This window comes from Nothobranchius furzeri, chromosome 5 (assembly GCF_043380555.1).
Source record: "Nothobranchius furzeri strain GRZ-AD chromosome 5, NfurGRZ-RIMD1, whole genome shotgun sequence".
Taxonomy (NCBI): domain Eukaryota; kingdom Metazoa; phylum Chordata; class Actinopteri; order Cyprinodontiformes; family Nothobranchiidae; genus Nothobranchius; species Nothobranchius furzeri.
In genome coordinates this window covers 82,270,179-82,292,227 of record NC_091745.1, presented here as the reverse complement: position 1 = coordinate 82,292,227, position 22,049 = coordinate 82,270,179, and the positions used below count along the sequence as shown (strand labels likewise).

The 22,049-nt window shown below is 42.2% G+C and overlaps 1 protein-coding gene across 11 annotated transcripts in view; it reads right to left on the bottom strand.

Annotated features, from left to right (window-relative positions):
* The window catches only part of adgrb1a (adhesion G protein-coupled receptor B1a), a 433,081-nt gene that overhangs the window by 17,485 nt on the left and 393,547 nt on the right, over positions 1–22,049 (bottom strand). For 9 of the 11 annotated variants that reach the window (XM_070551267.1, XM_070551269.1, XM_070551266.1 and 6 more), the window contains 3 exons: positions 15,830–16,491; positions 9,857–9,892; positions 9,476–9,634 (listed from right to left, as the gene is read on the bottom strand). In XM_070551267.1, coding sequence (XP_070407368.1) covers positions 9,476–9,634; positions 9,857–9,892; positions 15,830–16,491 — 857 coding nt within the window. Of the gene's footprint in view, positions 1–9,475; positions 9,635–9,856; positions 14,931–15,829; positions 16,492–22,049 lie in introns of those variants that run through there. The other 2 variants (XM_070551273.1, XM_054734734.2) reach the window with 2 other exon arrangements.

The following is a 22,049-nucleotide window of genomic DNA, read 5'->3' as shown; positions in this document are numbered from 1 at the left end:
GCGCCTGCGCACTCTGAATCATGGCGACCACATCATGCAGCAGCCCAGAAGTCTCTAAGCATAACCGCTCAGCGGCCAAACCCACAGCCGTTGGCCTATTTCTGGAGGATGTTTGATTATCCCATCCGCTTGGAGAAGGGCATCCGCCCTCCATGGGGAGCCGAACACTAGCGCTTGCAGGTCTGGAAACCATGACACGGACAAGCATCTGGGAGCTACCAGAATTACCGAGAGCTGTTCCAACCGAACTCGGTCCAGGAGACTGGGAATCAGTGGGACTGGCGGAAACGCATACAGTGACATATATAGTGGACATATTTGAAGAGTCGGTGCTACGGTATTCTACAGCCCTCGTTGCCAGAAGTCATCCGACATCTCTGACCTTTGGATCCACGAAGAGGGTCTCCGAGAACGGGTGAGGTAGACACAGAGATAGCTTCTGATGCATTTTGAAAATAATCAACTTCATAGATTAACGCAAACCAAATTCTTTTACACCCAGAACTCAGCTCTCCTAGATACAGAAGTTCTGATAACATCGCATTCACACAATGGCACCATACGCTACACCTACTCCATCTAGATCCATCCGCTCACAGTAAATGTTAGTTAACCTGTCATGTTTTAATTGTTTGGGAAAATAAATTCTTACTTTTACAAACCTGACTCTTTCCTGAATCAAAACGAAGTGTTTACAATCCCTGAATAAAACAAAGATTCATAGAATTTTCTGATTAAACACAATAATGACCAAGCAAGTTTATATTCTATATTTATATAGAGTATCACAGCTTATTGGTCATAAGTAGAGGTAATATATATTGAGTTCTTAAAGCACTCAATTTCTCAAACCCTACACTTTCATGAGAAGATGAATCCACTGGACACACGTTAGCACCGCCATCATCTGCAAACATACCCAGGATCTCTTTAGTGGTGAAAAACTTTTTGTTTGCTCCAGTCATTGTAAAAATATGATGTCAAAAAAAGCAGATAACTTATCTAAAAAGCTTCTCTCGTCAATAAAAGCTAGTGAGTGAGTCAGCGCTGCGGGTAAACAGGTGGATTGAGGTGCAGCTTGTGAGTTAACCATGTTAGCTTAAACTCGTGTGCTAGCATCACAATATTGTACAGATTACCATCATGTACCAGACAATTAAAATTGTATTTGTCAGTTAATATAATATTAATACTTGACAATAATAAACTAATGAGCGTCTGTTACTTCTTCCGGCTCTTAGAGAGTACAGATGCTTTTTTCCTCCTCTCCTCCCTATCTTATCCCAAGGCTCTTTGTCTATCTTTGGGTGTACGGCGCTTCTGCAATTTTCCTGGAAACTGGAAATTATTAAAAATGGACCTGGTCAGTTGGTCTCTCAAAGGGATTGACACAATTTTTTTCAACGATGAGAACGGGAGAAGGGGCTACCGGATGCTCCTTTGGGACAGAGCCAGCTGGGCATATCATGGACTCCTGGAAACAGTGGAACCTGATCTGCCTCTCTTAACTGTCTGTAGAGGATTCTGAAGACATCTGGATATTCGTGGTGTTGGTGTCAGATTTCTTGCTGTTTGGCCTGAGTGGACATCTGGCTTACCGGAAAATTAATGAGCTTTCGAGGAATATTGGCTCAATCCCGGAGCTCAGGGATGGATTACACCGAGCTGCGAACACACAAACTCATAATTGTCGAGATGAGTCGTAAGCTTGGAACTTTGGCTGAGACTCAGGCTCTGGCACAGAAGGTGGATTCGATCAAAGAGAGAGTTGACGGGACAGCACGGTTGGGAATAGATTAATTTACGCCATTACTGGGTCGAGAGGGGTTGGAGACCAACAGAACTTTAAGACAGAGAGGAAATTATCTCTGTCTGGCCCCAAAACAAGGTCTTATTTGAATCTGATGCCCTTGAGCCTGTGAGGCTGAAGTGATTACTCCCCTTCAGAAGAAATGTGGAACGCTGCCGTTGCCATGGCAACTCGGTCTCCCTATCCCAGCCTGGGTGGGACTGAGACTGGTGAAGGTCATGGAACCGTTTCCAGGAGTCACTGTGCTTTCTAATCCAATTACCTCCCTCCCCTGTCCAAACAGAGGTGACGAGCGCTGCTCATTGCAGCTGCATGCACTGATGTGAGGAAAGTCCCCAATCCTACCTCCCCACCTAGTGGACATTTATGTTGTGTGATGTCTGAAGTCTGTTGCACTTCTGTCTGAGGTGTTTTTTGCATAGCAAAGCTGCCCTCCCTGTGTAGGGTAACTCTGAAGTGCCTTTTTTTCCCTCCACCTGAACAAATCCTCATGTAAACCCTCTGATCTCTATTAAGGTAGCGCAACTCGGGTTGCGAATGACCACAGTCACCAATTCTTGTCATGTGTCTATGTATGTATGTCTGATCTCAGAATTGTGTGTACTGAATCCCTCTGGGATTAATAAAGTATATTTGAATTGAATTGAATTAGCTGTCTCATACTTGTTATTATTTGTTCACGTAACATAGTTGAGCGCTTAGAGAGAGAGAGAGATGCCTGCCATCCGGTTCGGTTCTCATGAGGGATTCTATTAGCCACCACCGAGCAAGTCGAGTTGGGATTTTTAAAAGCTGTGCATCCTCTCTTGGTTGTCCAGGTGGCAGTTCTGATCCAGTTCCAATCCAGCTAGCTGGCCCGCTAAACCGCACGTCTCTTCTGGTGGTCAGTTCTGACCTGGTTCTGATAGTGATTTGAGCTACAGAAATCCACATTTAATTTTTTAAACCCCACCACAGGTCTCTGGAGCCCAGGACGGACCTCCCTGACCCAGCACCAACTGATGTGGGCTACATAAGTCCTGTTTTTTTCAGCTGCACAAAACACCCTCAGGCACAGAGATAGAGGCGTTGTTTCTCTTATCTGGAAACCTGTGGACTTGATGTCCAGACAGGCTGGAGTTGGTACAGCCTTCACACAATATTATTTATCAACATTAACACAATCAAAAACTAGTAAACACAAACACTGACTTGATAACATGACATCTCTGCCCTAAAACTACCCACTCTCCACACTGAGCTGAGGCAGCGCCTAGCTTCTAACTCCCTTTGGTTACGTCAGAGGTTCAGATTTAGAAAAAAAAAAATGTTATCGATGCTTTGCCGAAAAAAGCCACTTTTTACTAGAAAACTCTGCTGTTATGTATTTTATAACCAAATATCCACAAGATTTTCAAATTGTATTTTTGGGACAGCATGCTATATGAATAAAAAAAAATTACCTGCAATTTGCTCTTTAATCTTTTTAAAGGTATTGGCCATACTTGGCATTAAAATTGTAGAATTCCAATATAACTACAATTTAACATCTATATAAACATGAATTGGGTTCAGTTTTTCATTTTGTCAAGGAATTTTGACAAAAATACTTAAAGAAAAATCTAAAGCCTCTCTTTCAGACAGTGAAAAACTGTTTCACATACGTCACTCCAACGTGTAAAAAAAGGTAGCTGAATAACTGTATATTGCTTGCTTTTGTGCTCTTAATAATTATGGAAAAATGCATTTACAGCTGCAGCAAAATGTCTGAGCCATACATCCGTGTCCTATACACATTTTTAACTAACATAGGTCTGATCTAAAATATTAACCTACATCTATAAATACATCTGGAACTGCACATGTACTTCTGGACTCCAGAGTTCCGTTAGCATGACTGCGGCAACACTGCTAACCATGTTAGCTCTGGTAAGGAAGTAATTTGGGAAAGCTACAACACACACACACACAGACACACACAGACACACACACACACACACACACACACACACACACACACACATACACACAAAACCTATAATCTAAAAGATGATCCCCATATTTCAACGATAGATTCTCCTGGGACCGGTATAACCTCCGTGCCGTCCTGGATTAGTGCAAACAATGACCCAAGCTAGCGAGTTACTCAAGCATCAGGTTTTATTCTGGTAAGCTATCAGTTAAATATTATCCAGACTTACAATATATCAATATACACACACAGTGGTGAAACTGGCAGCACAATATTTTATTTATCTGTAGATTATTAAATTATATTGTGACAGGACGATGGAGCTAAGACCTGTATTATGAGAACTCATCAGCTTAGAGCTCGTGGTGGAGCACAGAAATGAAATATTCCAATGATAAATGACCTGCACTTGTAAAGTGCCTTTCAGAGTCAGAGGATTCAAAAGTGCTTTACACTGCAATGTATCAATCATCCATTCATGCACACATTCACACACTGATGGTGATGAGCTACAATGTGGCCACAGCTGCCCTAGGGCATGCTGAAAGAGGTGAGACTGCAGAGCACAGACACTATCGGTCCCTCTGACCACCACCAGCAGGCCAGGTTGGTTAAGTGTCTTCCCCAAGGACACAACAGCAGCATTCTCTGTACAGAGCCAGGATTGAACCTGCAACCTTCCGATTACTGGACAACCCGCTCACTGTCCTGAGCTACTGATGCTCCAGAAATGAAAGATTTAACAAAAGTTAACAAACTGTACAGACTTCGGTTCTGAAGATAAATAGAATCCTCCCCAGTGTCCAAATTGGGTTGTGGGTCATCAGAGTCAAATGGTCAACATGTCTGCACCTCCGGCAGTGATATCCAGCTAGCAACGCTTGGAATTCGGTTGAACTTCTTCGGTAATCCAATATTCATTCTTGTCACCGTATCCCAGAGAAATAAGCAAATCTGACCGTCTAGCAGAGGCCTCAGAAGCTACATCTGACTGATGACACATTGTTGGCAACATGATGGCACCTGTGCTTGGCTTAGCCGCAGTCACCGGCCACTTTTTCAAACTTTTCTCCACTAACCTCCTCTTTTCCACCTTGCTCCTGTCTGCGATCCTCTTCAGTAGTGTCCCTGCTACCATCTCCTATGATCGCCAGATTCTTTTGTCCTTCCGTTCGTTCACGATTGCCCAAGATGCACCGAGGACGTACCATCCTGTTTGTTTACCTGAGCGGCGCACCGGCCCGGAACCAATCGACGATCCAGAGCTGCGCACCTCTAGCGATGTTTGTCCGGTCCCGGGAAAACGTCGGAGGAAAAGAGGTAAACGTGCAGGAATCTAGGTGAGAATAAGACTTCTCTTAAAGCGTGGTTCATCTGGTAAACATCGGCGTGATCTTCTAGCTTCTTGTCCTTTGTTTGGTGACCTGAGCGCCACTTCCACATTCGTGCCAGGCCGCATTGTGGCGCGGTTCATCCGTCCAAGTTTTTAAGGTCGGTTTATGCTCATTCCTCAGTGGTTTCTCCTCCTGTTCCCTCCATAAGTGGTTTTTATAAACACCGTGGATCTAACCCCGCTAATTTACGTCCACTAACTCCAGCTGTTTCTGTAGTTTCTGATTCCTCCACCTCACTCAGCATGGCTCTATTAAATACCCGCTCTGTTAACAATAAGTCCTTCCTGCTCAATGATCTAATTCTCTCTAAAAACCTGGATTTTCTGTTTCTGACTGAAGTTTGGCAGCAAACATCTGATTATTCTGCTCTGATTGAACTTTGCCCGAGTGGTTATTCTTTTCTTAGCCAGCCCCGGGGTTCTGGTCGTGGTGGAGGCCTAGCTGTTGTTTTCAGAGACCATCTTCCATGTAGCTCTACAACCTCTGGTCACTTTGCTTCCTTTGAACTGCAGCTGATTAAAGTTGGGCGTAAGAACCTGTTCTACTGTGCTGTGGTCTATCGTCCACCTGGTCCAAACAGTTCTTTCCTTCAGCAGTTTAGTGACTTTCTATCCTCCACTGTGAAGCTGTCCATACTGGTGATTGTTGGTGACTTTAACATCCACATTGATGATCCCTCCGATCACTTTGCCATGAATTTCTCCAGCATTATGGACTCCTTCAGCTTTACCCAGCATGTTTCTGGCCCCACACACACCAGGGGGCACACTCTAGACCTTGTTTTTACCCTGAGTCTAAATGCTGACAGTGTTTGTCCTGAGGACGTTTATATTTCAGATCACCATTGCATTTTCTTTAACTTGTCAGTTTCTGCGTCCCCACCTCCTGCTCGCCGTATGGTTAGTTCTCGTTTTCTTAATGAGAGCACAGCTAGCAATGTTTCTGCTGCTTTTGATCCACCCTGTTCTTCTGAAAACGACCCAGATTCCTTGACTTCTCAGTTTAACGAGCACTGCCTCTCCATTCTGGACAACATATGTCCTGTCAGAACCAGATCAGTACCTGCAGTGAACCCTACTCCCTGGTTTAATGACAGCCTTCGCAGCCTAAAGCGCCAATGCAGAAAAATTGAGCGTTTGTGGAAGACAACCCATCTCCACGCCCATCTGCTGCACCTGCATCCTTTAACTCTGCAGTCAGAGACGCCAAGGTTTCCTATTTCTCTAACCTGGTGTCCCAGAGCAAAGGGAACCCCAAGGTGCTGTTTAACACCATCAGCAGCATCGTCTCTCCTGCCTCTCCTACAGCCTCCATCCACTCTGTTGCAGACTGTGAGAACTTTCTGTCTTTCTTTGTGGACAAGGTCAATAAGGTTAGATCTAGCATCTCTCCTTCAGCCTTATCGCTGCCTCTCCCGACTCCAACAAGGCCCATCATCCTAGATAGCTTTGCTCCTGTTTCTTTGCCTGAGTTAACCAAACTAGTTAACTCTATGAAGACCTCTGCATGCCCCCTCCACATCTTACCCTCATCTTTGTTTAAAAGTGCTTTTCAGTCCATCGGTCCCAGCGTGCTCTCTATAATAAATGCTTCTCTGGTCTCTGGTCAGGTCCCTGCTTACTTTAAGAACGCTGTAATCCACCCGCTTCTTAAAAAACCGAGTCTCGACCCCTCTCTCCATAGCAGCTTCAGACCCATCTCTAAACTTCCGTTCATCTCCAAGATCTTGGAAAAGGTTGTGGCTAAACAACTCACAGCTGCTCTTGATGAACATAACATCAAGGATAGCTTCCAGTCAGGTTTTCGTAGAGCTCATTCTACTGAAACAGCTCTTCTAAGGGTCTCTAATGACCTTCTGACTCACAGTGATGCAGGGGACGGTTCTGTTCTGGTCCTTCTGGACCTGACTGCAGCCTTTGACACTGTTGACCATCACCTGCTACTGGAGAGGCTGAGAGACTGGGTAGGCCTATCAGGATCTGCTCTGGAGTGGTTCTCCTCTTATCTCTCTGAGCGCTCCTTTACTGTGGCCGTCTCCAAGTTTAGGTCCTCCACCACCTCCCTTACCCATGGTGTCCCACAAGGTTCTGTGCTGGGGCCTCTGCTCTTCCTCCTCTATCTGCTTCCTCTTCAGCACATCCTGAGCTCCTTCAAAGGAATCTCCTACCATCTTTATGCAGATGACATCCAACTGTACATCTCCTTTAAGCCCCATGAGATGTCTAAGCTGCAGCTGTTACACACCTGCTTAGACTCTAGCAAAACCTGGATGGTGGGAGCTTTCTTCAGCTGAATGAAGATAAGACTGAGATCCTCATCTGTGCCCCAGACAAGCTGGTTTCCAAAGTCAGAGACTCTCTTGGTCAGCTTGCTTCTCACACCAAACCTTCCGTCAGGAATCTTGGCGTGACCTTTGACCCAGCTCTCACCCTGGATTCTCATGTCAGTTCTCTTGTTGGCTCTTCCTTCTTCCAGCTCAGGAACATTGCTAAGCTGAGTCCCATTCTGTCCCGCTCTGAACTTGAGACAGTTCTCCACACCTTCATCTCCTCACGCTTAGACTACTGTAACTCTTTTTCACGTGTCTGAGCAGAACCTCCCTGAACCGTCTACAGGTGGTTCAGAACGCCTGTGCTCGGCTTCTGACCAAGTCCTCCAAACACACCCACATCACCCCGCTTCTCCTCCAGCTTCACTGGCTGCCAGTCAACTTCAGGGTTCATTTCAAGATTCAACTTCAGGGTTCATTTCAAGATCCTGGTTCTGGTCTATAGGGCCTTACATGGACAAGCACCATCTTACATTGGTGATCTTCTTAGTCCCTACACCCCCAGCAGGTCCCTGAGGTCCAGTGATCAAAGCCTACTGGTTGTGCAGCACCAGGCTAAAGGTCAAAGGTGACAGATCATCTGCTGCTGTGGCCCCCAGACTCTGGACCTCTCTCCCCCTGAGCCTGAGACCAGTGGACTCAGTGGTCTCCTTTAAAAAGCAGCTGAAGACTCACTTGTTCAAGCTGGCTTTTGTATGACCTTCTTCACCTCTCTCTCTTTATTCTGCTCTCCCCACCTATTCCACCTTCCTCAGGATCCACTGGTTTCCCTCTTTCCTGTTGACTCTCTCTTTCTTAACATTTTTTAATCACAATTGTTTATTTTTGCTCATTTTAAATATATTTTTAAACATTTTCTAAATGCTTTTTTATATTTTTACATTTTTTGTTTTTGTGAAGCGCCTCGTGATTTTTATCTTGAGAGGTGCTATAGAAATGATATTTTCTTCTTCTTGTTCTCTGTTATAACGCAGAAACACTGGAGCTGGGGATTGTTATCCGTAGCTGATTCTGCAGACCTCCTTGTGAAATGTCACCAGCTCCCTTAGACTGGAAGCTAGTTTCTGTTTTTCCTCTAGTCAAAAACATCAGAATTTCTTAAAATTCTAGCCATGAAAATCCAAAAACCCTTTTCATCTGAGATTTTAATTTTTCTTTACACGTGCTATTCAAAGGGATTTTGCCTATGACCAAATTTTTTAAGGCTCTACTTGAGTTTTCTCTATGAGGGCCAACTGCCCCGGGAGAGGTGGTTGGCTGTGACTGCCTGCATGCTTCTCTTGCCCAGGGTTAGGGTTAGGGTTAGAGTCGTTATGGTAAACAAGTACATCCATAAGACAGTCAGAAGGGAAGAGTTGTGTCATCAAATTTTTAAAATATCTTGCCATGTGAATCATGCTTACGAGGAATATAAGTGCAATCAACCACTTTGGACAAAATCCAGAACCAGGTTTTGGGGACTGGTCATACATTTTATCCAGCACGCATGGATATGGTAAAGATATGTAGCCATTTTCAATTTTTTTTCTCCTTACACCAAATAAAGCACGCTGTTGGTGTCTTAGGTTTCAATTCAACATGAATCAAACTGAAAAGCTGGACTTTTTCTCACAAATGTGTGCCTCCAACTTGTTGTCAAGTGAGATTCTGATTTTGATAACTTAATCTGCTTATTCTGCACATTCATACTATGTGTTTTTTTTTTCTACTTGCATTTTCTCGGTTCTTCTGCGTATAAAAAGAACCAAGAAAATGGAAGTTCATCTGCTTCAAGGCCATTCTACCAAAGGTTTACATGCGCACCTATGGCTCAGATGCACAGCTAATTTATTCTGGTACTTGCAGTGTAATCTGATTAAAATGCAGTCTTAAAATGATCTGAAGGTCACCCATCATATTTCAATGGTATTATTTTCTACTTATGATAAAAGAAAGAGAAATGTTCAGTACTATGGGGGGAAGGGGCAGAATAGAATAAAATGACTCTTTACACTCATGTTGGTCTTGTCGCTGCCGGTAGAGGACACACTCCATCTTTTGGCAGCTTTGGCATCAACAGGTGGAGAGTCTCTGTCCTTGTCTGCACTGTGAATCTTCCTGCTCAGGTCCTGAAACATGTCCTGGTGGCGTTTCCTGGTGTGCATTATTTTCTGCACAGGGACATTGCACGTTACGTACAATATAAACACTGCAGACTGCCATCAATTCTGCTTCAGCCCTCTTTAAATTCTTAACAGCACCATTTGAATTCAATTCAATGAACTGACTTGAATTCAAAGGTATAACGACTAATCTAGTGTCTTCTGCAGAGAAGACATCAGCTGTTTGGTCTAAGTTTTACAATCTGTATGAAGCAAAGAGTCTACATTTACCTCAAAGTCAAGCTCTGCATAGCGTGATTTTCGTCTCTGGGGGGAGATGAGACAGAGATTAAAGACATGTTTCTTTGAGTATCTCCACATCAGCTCATCTAGAGACAATGTCTCTGGGACTCAGAGGAGTGACTTATGGAAGACATAACAAGGTTTGTTGCTGGTTATGCTGACGCTGCTGGCCAAGATTTGTAGCTAACAGATTGTGACCATGTGACCTTTAGGTCATCTGTCAGGGAGCGCTGAAGGAAAGTCTGACCTTCAAGCTGCTGGCTTCTTTTGGCAGCTGCTGCCTGGCATGTCGGTATAGAAGTGTGTTTAGCCTCTGAGAGAAAAGACACCAGCAGACAGATGTCTGAGCCACTTTGTGTTGTCTCACCCTCACAATGCTGTCTTCAGTAGGGGCTGGAAGGAAACTAACCTTTTTCAGAGATGCTGTTCCTACATGGGCGCAGAAGCACTACATGTTTATAATACTGTATTCTTTACTGCCAAGGAGAGGAAGTGCCTTTGAATGCATCAAAAACAATGGCAATGGTGTACATGAAGAAATTAAACGGTATGATTCTGTTAATTCCTAATTAATGAGAATTTTAATTATCCCTAGGTCTGATTAATCAGATAAATAATGTGTGCCTCCCTTGGTGATGATCGTTGGGATTCATTACTCACTGTAGCACTGTGCTTGTCAAACACCAACTAGGCCCAATAAATGACTCCGGAAAGCAATTAGTTTTGAATTTTTCCTTCAGCCCCTGATATAAACGATTTTCATCCATACAGTGTAACATGTCATTGTTCACAGATAGCAGAAAGAAAACAGCAAGTTGTCAGGCAATATGAGCGGATGTCTCTGTATTATGAGAGGGAAGAGAAGAAGACATATGATGAAAAAAGGCAGGAAGTGATACTTCAATAAATTCTCATACATGGAGTGAAAATAATCATGACACTAAATCAGAACAGAGTTTACAGTTTTTTCAGTTGCTTTGGTGAATTTCTCTCAACATAATTAAACTTTGCACAACAGTTAGTTCAACCTCCACAACATGTAGTCGTTTTGGCACAACCTAGTGGCGTTTTCACGTTCATTTCATCCAAAGGCAAATGCCTTTGAACATGAAGCAGTTGAGTAAGTACAAATGTCTAAAGAATGGTCACTTTTGACTTGCTATTCATCACTATCTCCTTGCTTTTATCCTGAATGTCACAATTATTTATACTTGTACCGGCTGAATAGTCATTGTCCTTACAACTAATAGTCTTCATGTCATTGCTCGTGTCATTGCACTCAAAACTGTTGAACATCTTGTCAAACACTTTGTACACCCATTTAGAAAACCCTATTTTTAAGGAGTTTCCGTGGAAAACTCCATAAATTACTTTTCTCAGGTGAACCTTATCTCACACTAATGAAAATTGGTGTGTGTCCTGGTGACAATCGGACGATGTATGTAGTGGTTTGGGATAACGTTAGCTTCCATCACTCTGCTGTAGTCAGGCAGTGGTTTGCAGCACACGGCAGGATGCTTATGGAGTTTCTTCCTCCTTACACTCCATTCCTAAATCCAACTGAGGAGTTTTTCTCTTCCTGGAGGTGGAAGGTATATGACAGGCATCCACATACCAAAATGACCCTGCTAGCAGCTATGGATGCAGCTTGTGATGACATCACAGCAGAGTCCTGCAGAAGGTGGATTCGACACTCCAGAAGATACTTTCCCCGATGCATCAATAGAGCTGACATTCCCTGTGATGCTGATGAAAATGTGTGGGCAGACAGACGGGAGCGTCTAGATATGCAGCAGTGTCTGTTCAGTTTTTTTTTTTGTTTCATAACTACTGCAGTAAGGTTTACTGTCTGAGTGAGTTAATGTTTGCTGTAAAATGTTTGTTTTACTGTATTTCCCCATTTGCACAACGCTGTGAACAGTTTCAATTAAATATTATCAAGAGTGCATATGAAGTGTCTTGATTTTCCTTTACAGTTTATGGTTTTCAACGTGCCATGCATGCTGCCCAGACTTGACATGTAGCTGGGAAGCACCTACAAAGAAATCTGTCACAATGAGAACATGTTCAAACCATTTGATTTTGTGACCAAAGGTGCTGGTGTAATGACTTGTAATTGTGACAGCCCTGACACTTTGATATAAGTACTTGCTTTTGATGAATATATTATCTGTTTTCATTAAGGGACTTGCTTTTGAAGCATTGACTACTTATTTCGAGCAACTGACTTGCTTTTGAACAACTGACTTTTCTTTTTGATGAAGTGACTCACTATTGCAAGTTATCCAACATGTTTTGCAGTTTGCACTAATTGTTTTGAGAAAAGCCTTAATAGTGGTGCAGAGATCAATTCTGTTGTGAGAAATGCACCAAAGCAACTGAGAAAAACTGTAAACAAAACCAAACCCATCAGAACCATGGCAGCATTGGTTACAGTCACTGTGCAGGAGTCCAATTATTCTCTGACTACTCTGGACATGCCATGGTCTTTACCTGGCAACAGAGTTCAGACGTAGCTGCGCTCCCAGACAATAACTCTTATCACGTAAAAATTTCCCAACAAGAACAGAACCAGATCCTAAACCGAACATGTAAAACACCTCCTTCAATTAAATTTGCAAACAGAATGGGACATCCTCTTCATTACACAAGGCAGCTAGCTATGCATATTGTTAAGGTGCTTCGCCATGAACTAGCATTTTGTGCACACAGATGGTATTATGTGCAGTGGAGTGAGATGCATACAGAAGAGTATTGTGTTGAATGGGTTATTATCCAATCATTCAAAACAAAACCAGTACACAATTGGACAAGGTTGTTCCAGGATTTTAAATTTCAGGGGTGAAATAATATTGGTAGCTATTAGTATGTGAAGAGATGCTTGTGCAATGTGGCAAAGAACAATCCAGAAAAACATCCCTTATTGCACCTTTACTGTCTTCTAGAGGTTTAGGCAGCAGCTGACGTTTCAATAAAAACAACAATGAAGTTTGTATTACTCTCACATGTTCTGTTTGATACTGTTATTGTGAAGATCTAAACCAGGGGTGTCAAACTCAAACTCACACGGGGCCGAAATGAAACTCTGGGACGGAGTCGAGGGCCAAACTTAATATATTTTGAAAAAGTGACGGCAAATTTGCACATTTTCTTTATCAACATTTATGCAATTTTGAACCTTTAAATTTGGAAAAAACATATTTCTGCATTAACACTGAATGTGGAATAACCAAATTACACACGAGCAAGTCAGTTTGAAATAAAAGGCATCAGTGGTATTCATTACTTGTGGTATAATCAGCATTTTTAAAATCTATTCAGGATTTATGTTTTCTTGTTTATTCATTTTTCTTATTTTTTATTCTCCTTTTTTCTCCTGTAATACGTGTCATCGCTGCTGTGACGTCTAGCTTTCCCCACTGAGGAACAATAAAGGGATTTTCTATTCTATTCATCTATCTGCAGCCTTTCCACTTCCTGTTTACTGTAGGTTAAATCTTTTCTCACGGGCCAACAACAAAATAAAAATGTAATTTTATCTTAAATGAAAATGCAACATCTCACCTGTTAACTTTCATGTTTTGGAGCAGAAAAAGAGCATAAAACCAACATATTTAAAGCTCAGTTTGCTCCACTGGTTTACTGTGATGCTCACCTGTTCCAGCCAGATACCTGCATCATGGGGTTGATCTGAGCTGAGGAGGAGACTCCTGTTGTTTTGTTCATCTTCATCATAATAATGACAACATTAGATGACAACAGGTGCTCACATAGGTTTGTGCTGATGAACATGTCGGAGCAGCTTGACCACGTTGTTGTGTGTCGGGGGGGAAACACGACAGCAACCACAGAGTCGTGCTGGTTTGAGCGTGTCGCTGCTCGCTGGAGTCATATCAGCTCTGTCTGGACGTTAGTTGGAAAACTTTCTCTTTCAGTCGTGAACACATTACTGAGCGGCTAGAATCTCCGTTTCTGGGCTTCAACGTCAGAAAACAGCTGAGTGAACTCGGTGCTGAGTGAGAGGAGCGGTTTGTCCGAGACAGCGGAGCTGCAGACAGCCAACTACCCCTGACTGCCTCGGGCTGGAAAAAACACAAAGGAGGGGGCGCGTCGCATCCGCGCTGACGCCGTAAAGCATCATGGGAGTTGAAGTCTTTGCGGTAAAATCGGCCAGCGGGCCAGTTTTAATATATTTTTGATATTTATCTCGCGGGCCACATGAAAATGCTCCGCGGGCCGCATCTGGCCCGCGGGCCTTGACTCTGACATATGTGCTCTAAACCCTAACCCTAACCCTCCAATCCGCCTATCAATCTCATGCTCCAGTTTTCCCTCACTCGTGAACAAGACCCCGAGATACTTAAACTCCTCCCTTTGGGGTAGGACCTCATCCCTGACTCAGAGAAGGCATTCTACCCTTTTCTAAATCAAGACCATGGTCTCAGATTTAGAGGAGCCAATTCTCATCCCAGTTGCTTCACACTCAGCTGCAAACCGCTCCAGAGAAAGCTGAAGATCAACGATGAAGCCAACAGGACCACATCATCTGCAAAAAGCAGAGACCTGATCCTCAGGCCACTAAAACAGATGCCCTCAACACCTTGATTGCACCTAGAAATCCTATCTATAAAGGTTATGAACAGAATCGGTGACAAAGGGCAGCCTTGGCGTGTCCATCTCTCACTGGAAATGAGCCAGACTTACTGCCGGCAATGCGGACCAAGCTCTGACACCGGTCCTACAGGGACCTAACAGCCCGAATCATAGGGCCTGGTACCCCATACTTCCAGAGTACCCCCATATGGCCCCTTAAGGGACGTGGTCAAACGCCTTCTCCAAATCCACAAAACATATGTAGATTGCTTGGGCAAATTCCTACGCACCCTCCAGGATCCCCCTAAGGGTATAGAGCTGGTCCAGTGTTCCACGGCCAGGACGAAAACCACATTCCTCCTCCTGAGTTTTAGGTTCGACAATCCGACGAACCCTCCTCTCCAGAACCCCTAAATAGACCTTACCAGGAAGGCTCAGGAGTGTGACCCCCCTGCAGTTGGAACACTCCCTGCAGTCATGAGCAGAAACCACAGTCAACATACACCCACACAGTAAACCAGTTTGAGGGAAATAATACCTAACAAAAGGGCCAATATTCAAAAAATTGGCCACAAACACCAATGTTTCTCTGCTTATATAAAAACAAATTAGGAAGATGTGCAGCGTTGATTAGTATGGGTACCAACACCAGACTCAATCTTCTGGAAATCTCTAAGCACTACACTTACAGCATCTGAACGGAACTCAGTGTAAACAAAACATAATACTTCTAACTATTTTGCATGTAATGTGAACCTATAAACTGTGATTGTTTATTGAATGTATTACTATCATCTACATTTAGACACACAGACAGTAATTCAAGCTGCGTGATGTCAAACTTTTTAGTTTGCCTCTCTGGGGCTTAGCAAAAATAAATATAAATGTAAAACATGAATATGTTTTTTTTTTCTGTTGACTTTCAGGGCTTCCGTACTTCACCCTTAAATGAAATTGAAACATGGTACAAAATGAATTTGTGTCAAATACTTTAAACAATCTATCAGAGATTACAAAGATCCCAATGGGGAGTAAAGGTTGCAGTTCTGATGGGTCTGGTGTTATGTGAACATTTACAATTTTCAATTAGATTACAATAACAAATTAACCAGCAATTTATTTAAAAAACATATCTCTATTGGACAGTTTTTTCTGTAAAATGTACATAAAGCAAAAACAAAATATCATTTTATGAAATGTAAATGTTTAGGGATCTGTGGTAATCTTGTTACTTCAGCAGTTCATCTAACTTTTAGAAATATTTGAGAATTTATTTAAAATAGCTGAAAACATTGCATGCAGGTTTTATTGCTGAAACATGGTATGACATGCACCACAGTAGACATTCTAGTTGGTTCGTGGTCCTACCTCCAGTGAACTCATGGACAGCGTGGAGATGGTCTCACTCTTGGACATCACTCCAGAGTTTCCGGAATCTCCCCCATCAGCCAAGATGTTGGCCATTTGGGAATCTCTGGGTATTTTCTGCAGATTGTGTGCAGGTGAGTCCCTGTCAGAGCACAAAATGCTGAGTTCCTCGGTAGGCAGGCTCTTGAGCCCAAAAGCAGGCACTGGTTCTGTGCTGGCTGGGTTAACGAGATGGATCAGTCTGGTCTGAGACAGCTGGTCAATGCCGACGCCGTACTTGGTTGTCTGATCGTCTTTCTCTTTAGTTGGTTTCAGGGTGCCGGTGTTGTTTGTTGGTAGGATGACGTACCCTGGGCCTTTGCCAGTGCTCTCGGAGATGCTTCCCTCACCATTAACTCGAGACAAATCTCCATCCAGTTGCTTGAAGAGCTCGCCATCACAGATGTAGATGGACTTTGCACCTGGGAGCTCGGTGCTGATTCCCTTGGCAGCACCCTTTTCCCGACGCAGAGTCAAAGTGTGACTGGTGTAGTCTGCTACATTCTGTAGGTGAACTTTTGTCATGCTGGCTGGCATAGTGTTGAAGTTTGAGCTCTTCTGAAGGGCGAGGGTCCCAGAGGTGGTCTTCTCCTCCTCCTGGAGTGACGAACGCTTTGTAGTTCCTGGAGATAACAAAATAATACAAGCTATTTTATTTTATCAACTGAGTCATTAGCAACAAACCTCCCATTGACAGTACTGGACCCATACACTCTGGTTTGTGTCTGACACTGACAAAAAATATATTGAACAATTATGGAATTTATACTATTTAATGAGTCACCTTTCTGTTCACAAAGATTAGTTACAATAAGTCAATCCATAAACATGAACTGGTGATGTTAAAACAGCTGATAATTTTTATACATGGGCAGCAGTAGCTCAAGAGGTCCAGTAATTAGAAGGTTGCAGGTTTGATCCCTTCTCCAGACAGAGAATTCTGTTGTTGTGTCCTTGGGCAAGACACTTAACCCATTTTGCTTTCTGGTGGTGTTTGGAGGGACTGGTGGTGCCTGTGCTCAGCAGCCTTGCCTCCGTCAGTGCACCCCAGGGCCAAAACATTCAACTGGCAAGGGCAGAGTTGGAAAGAACAAAGTAGCCAAAGTAATCAAGTAAATGATAAAAGAAGCGTACACAAATGTAACGTCCAAAAGGGTAAATTTTCTCCTATATATTGATCAACATAATATAACCTTACATCTACAGAAATAAATCCACTTTCCAGGTGACCTAAATCCAGAAGGTTCTGTTCAGTGCATGATGGCATTCCATAAAGACAAAACATTAAAACAAACCTTCTCACCCAAGGTTCTTGCACTCACTGTGTGAATGCCAGACATCAATATTTTTTCACTCTGAATAAGTGAATAATCACATGTGATGAATGAACAAGATGTTTGAATGAAATGTTTGAATAATCGGTGCTTAAATCAATGAATTTAAAATGAATATTGTTCTTACAATGATCCATTTATATCACAGACCAGTGCGTGTTTGATTTAACAAGTTAGTCATTGTCTACACTCATAGACATTACAATAAGATACTCATTAAGGTTAAAAATATCTTTGTATCTGAAAGAAGGCATGACCCTCTGAAAGATGTTGGTAAATAATCAGAAATGTGTCAAATTCTGATTTGCCAAACTTGGCCAGAAATCATAACAAAGTAGTTAAATAAAACAAGAATTACTTCCCGAGTAACTCAGTTTCCAGCTGAGCCCCGATTCGGCCAAATCGGGAAAGAAGCCTCTTTTGAAACAATGTCCTTTGACCTTAAGTCAAAACCTTTCTGCGAACTTGCAACTGATTACAGACACAACAGCTCTTTTAAGAGCTATTTCAACTCATACATCCACCTTGGACATCTAACCTGCAGACCTCAGGCTGCATCTCATGGCCGGGGAAGCTGAACTCAGAAGAAGCTACTAATCTCTAAGTATTGTGGTTTCGACGTCCGGTGACCTTACCACTCCGACCGCAACCCTTCGGACCGCAGGGAGCAACTCATACAAGGGTATCGTAAGCCTGCATACTGGTGTCTGATGAGGTTTGTATCAATAACTAACTCACTAGTTTATAACAAACAACACATTCCTTTACAGCCAGATTTCACAATTTCTCTCAGATACAAAGAATGGTTGCTACAACATCAAGCTCCCATCACAACACCTCACATCCACCACACCACATCTCATTATTCATATCTGGTCATGTATAAATTATTAGTTAAGGAAAAATAATTAAATTAATTTTATAAACTGTATACTGACTCTGTCTGAATTAATACGAAGTGTGTTTATGGTCCCTGAACAAGTAAAAGTTACTAGAATCTTCTGATTAAACATTCAAAGATCAATCAGGTTGATATTTCATATCTGTATGGAATATCACACCTTATTGGTCATAAATAATATGTTTTAATTGCTACATTGTGCAGTCAAAGTCTTGGTTATACAGTGTTCATATTTTAAATTAAAATAAAAACAAAAATAAAACATAAAAGGTTTATACAAAAAATAGAAGATAGAAAAGAATAAAAGAGACACGGGGTAGGTGGTTATTGAAAACAGCTGGAAATAATTAAGGTCAGTCCGTCATTGCGCATTTCCTAAAATATTTTATGTAGGTCATGTCAGAGGAGAAAACTTGTTTTGAAAGTTCCTAGTGGAAGCACCAACGCGGTGATCCTCCAAAGCGATGCAAACGAGATTCATCAAAAAGACTGGAGGGGCAGGTGGTAAGACGACAATTTGTAACGCGTGTGTGTGATGCCGATCAGCTGATGGATGATTGTTTAGCGCAGCTCAGAGCTGGCACTGTAGACTCCGGTGTGCATCAAAAATGTTTGTTTCGGGTGTTTAGTAATTAACTTGGTGTTTGATTGTTACATAAATAATTTCAAATCTGCTAATTATTTATTGTTTTGATATAAAGTTGAATCATAAATAGTTGTAATGATGAATTTAAGTGAGTTTGGGTTCAAATTAATTAATCACGTATTTATTTTATAAATGTTAGCTTAAATTTGATCATGTTGTAACAATTCATTTATCTATTTTATAAGTGTTAGCTTACATGGAAATAATGACATTTTACACAAGTACACTGTTTCTTAGTACACACAGTTTTTGTTTAGGTTTTTCACCTGCTCGTACGCTTTGCCTTGCTTCATGCTTCGCCACCTCCTATTTCCATTTTAAATAATATGAAATGAGAATGAAATAAAGGAAAATGAAAAGTGAAGTTATGATGTCCTGAGTGGAATCCTGCACATATTTCTCCAGCTAGATTATCCCTTTCAAGTGAGGATTGTGTACCACTCAAATAACTTGGCATACATACATACATAATTAAAAAAGTGAAAATAGATGTATGAATGTAAAAACACAGAGACAGTGTCACTCTCTAAACGTTGAGGAATAGGAGTTTGTTTTTAAAAGTGGCTTGAAAGCAGTAAGATCTGAGAAAGTTCTGATCTTGAAAGGCAAAGTATTCCCCAGTTTAGGGGCACAAACTGCAAACACCCGGTCACCTCAGCATTTATATTTAGATCAGTGTTTTCTAACCCTGGTCCTCACGGCATATTTACCCGCACGTTTTCTATTTCTCTTCTTCAGCACACCTGATATACACTGGCTTCTCAGGAGGACATCAAGTACTGCAGATGCCTGTTAATCACTCATTCATTTAAGTCAGGTGTGTGGCAGCAGGGAAACACTGATGTTTAAGAGGGCCACATGGAAAACATTTATTTAGATTTAGTAACCTATAGCAAGTTTGAGAAGATGGCCTGATGACTCTTACTGGCTGGTAGAGATGGATCTGCTCTGTCAAGTAGGATGATGCCAGTCTGTTCAATGATTTAAAAACAAAAACAAAAAAACAGCTATTTAAAGTCAATCCAAAAGTGTCCAGAGAGCCAGTGGAGAGAGGTCAAAACAAGAGTAATATGTTCAACTTTCCTTCTGTTTGTCAGCAGGTGAGGAACAGCACTTTAGACTGATTGAAGATGTGACACAGATGACTTATTCAATCCCAAATAAAGAGCATTGCAATAAAAGCATGGATCACTGTCTCAAGGTCTTTAAATAAGAGAAAGGGCTTAACTTTACTCGGTTACCTTAAGTAGAAAAAACAACATTTCACAACAGCATTTATTTGTTTATCAAAGTCTAAAACTGTTGTCAAATATTTTGCCCAAATTGTTTACATAAACCTTGTATTGTGTGGTGTGAAAGGAAAAAAGAAAAGTAAGAAAGAAAATGATATTTCATGATAAAAATTACGAGGTGTTCCACATAAGTAAAGAAAATGGTTGAAGTACAAAAAACATTTTAAAAAAGGATCAAACATTTGTTCAAAATGAGAAAAAATAAATTAAATTGTGAGGAAAAACATAATATTGTAAGCGAAGGGAGAGAGAAGGGGGGTGTTAGCTCATTCACTGCCATTGACGAAAAAAACAAAACAAAAACAAAAAATAATAATACACCAAACTTATATAGCGCTTTTTAGGTCACTCAACGACGCTTCACAAAAAATGCAATGAACACATAATAAAACTAAATTAAACATATTGAACAGACTGGGGGATGCTGGGTTGATCCTAAGAGAAGGCCAATTTAAAGAAGTGGGTTTTAAGCAGTGACTTGAAAGTAGAACGAGAGGTAGAATTCCTGATGTTTAGTGGGAGAGAGTTCCAAAGTGTGGGGGCAGCGGCTGCAAACGCTCGATCCCCCATGGTGTGTTGTTTTGTTTTGAAAGTGGAAAGGAGGTTGGAGTCAGCAAGCAGAACGGAGGTGCCGGGATGGTGCAAGGTTATTGAAGCATTTGTAAGTGATGAGGAGCAATTTGTAATGGATCCGGTATGGAACTGGGAGCCAGTGAAGTTGTTTGAGTACTGGAGTTGTGTGGTTCCTGGAGCGAGTGTCAGTGAGTAAACGTGCTGCTGAGTTTTGGATGTATTGAAGTTTTTGTAGGGCTGAGGAAGGAAGTCCATAAAGAATGCTGTTACAATAGTCCAGTCTAGAGGTTATGAAGGTAAAGATGTGTTTGGGCAGTGGAATCAGTGAGGGATGGACGGAGACGGGCAACGTTGTGGAGATGGAAGAACGATACCCTGTAGATGTTGTTGATGTGGGACTTGAAGGAAAGGGAGGAGTCGAAGATGACGCAGAGATTACAGACTGTAGAGGAGGGAGTAACTGTGAGACGGTCAATTTGTAGAGAAATATTTTGAACTGAGGGTAGAAGAGATTTGGGACCAGTTATAACGAGTTCTGTTTTGGAGCAGTTTAATCCATCCAATGTTTTATGTCAGAGAGGCATCCTGAAATCGTGGAAAGAATGGCTGGGTGATTGATTTGCTGGACAGGTAGAGTTGTGGGTCGTCAGTGTGGCAATGAAAGTGGAGACCGTGTTGGCGTATGATATGAACAAGGGTGAGCATGTAAAGGATGAAGAGGAGTGGCCCCAGCACAGAGCCCTGGGGAACACCATGGGTGACAGGGGTAGTGTGTGTGGTGCAGTTGTTGACAGAGACATAGTGGTGGTGGTCAGTGATGTAAGAAGTGAACCAGTTGAGTGCTGAGCCTGTAATACCAATAGATGATTGAAGACTGGTTAAGAAGTCTTGCATGATCGATGGTAGCGAAACAAAACAACAACAACAAAAAAACTTCTGAAAAACACTTCTGAAAGCTGAGCTGAGGTCAAGGAGGAGGATAATGGTGAGGGAACCAGAGTAAGAAGCAATCAAGAGGTTGTTGGTTACTTTCAGTAAGGCAGTTTCAGTGCTATGATGAGCACGGAAGCCGGATTGGAAAGTTTCAGAGAGTTGGCAGAATTTTAGGTATTGTTGTAGTTGAGTGGTGACTGAGCGTTCCAGGGTCTTTGAGAGTAGTGGGAGGTTAGAAATGGGTCTGAAACTATGCATAGTCTGGGTTCAGACCAGGTTTTTTTCAGAATGGGAGTAATGGAGGCGGGTTTGAGTGAAGGTGGGACAGATCCAGTAGTTAGGGAGGTGTTTGTGATACTGATAATAAGAGGGGAGAGAGAGGGAAGACAGGTTTTAATGAGGGGAGAGGGGATTGGGTCTATCATACCATACCAACTTTATTTCTATAGCACAATTTAAGACACAGCTTGAGAGCTGTCCAAAGTGCTGAACAGGCAGGATC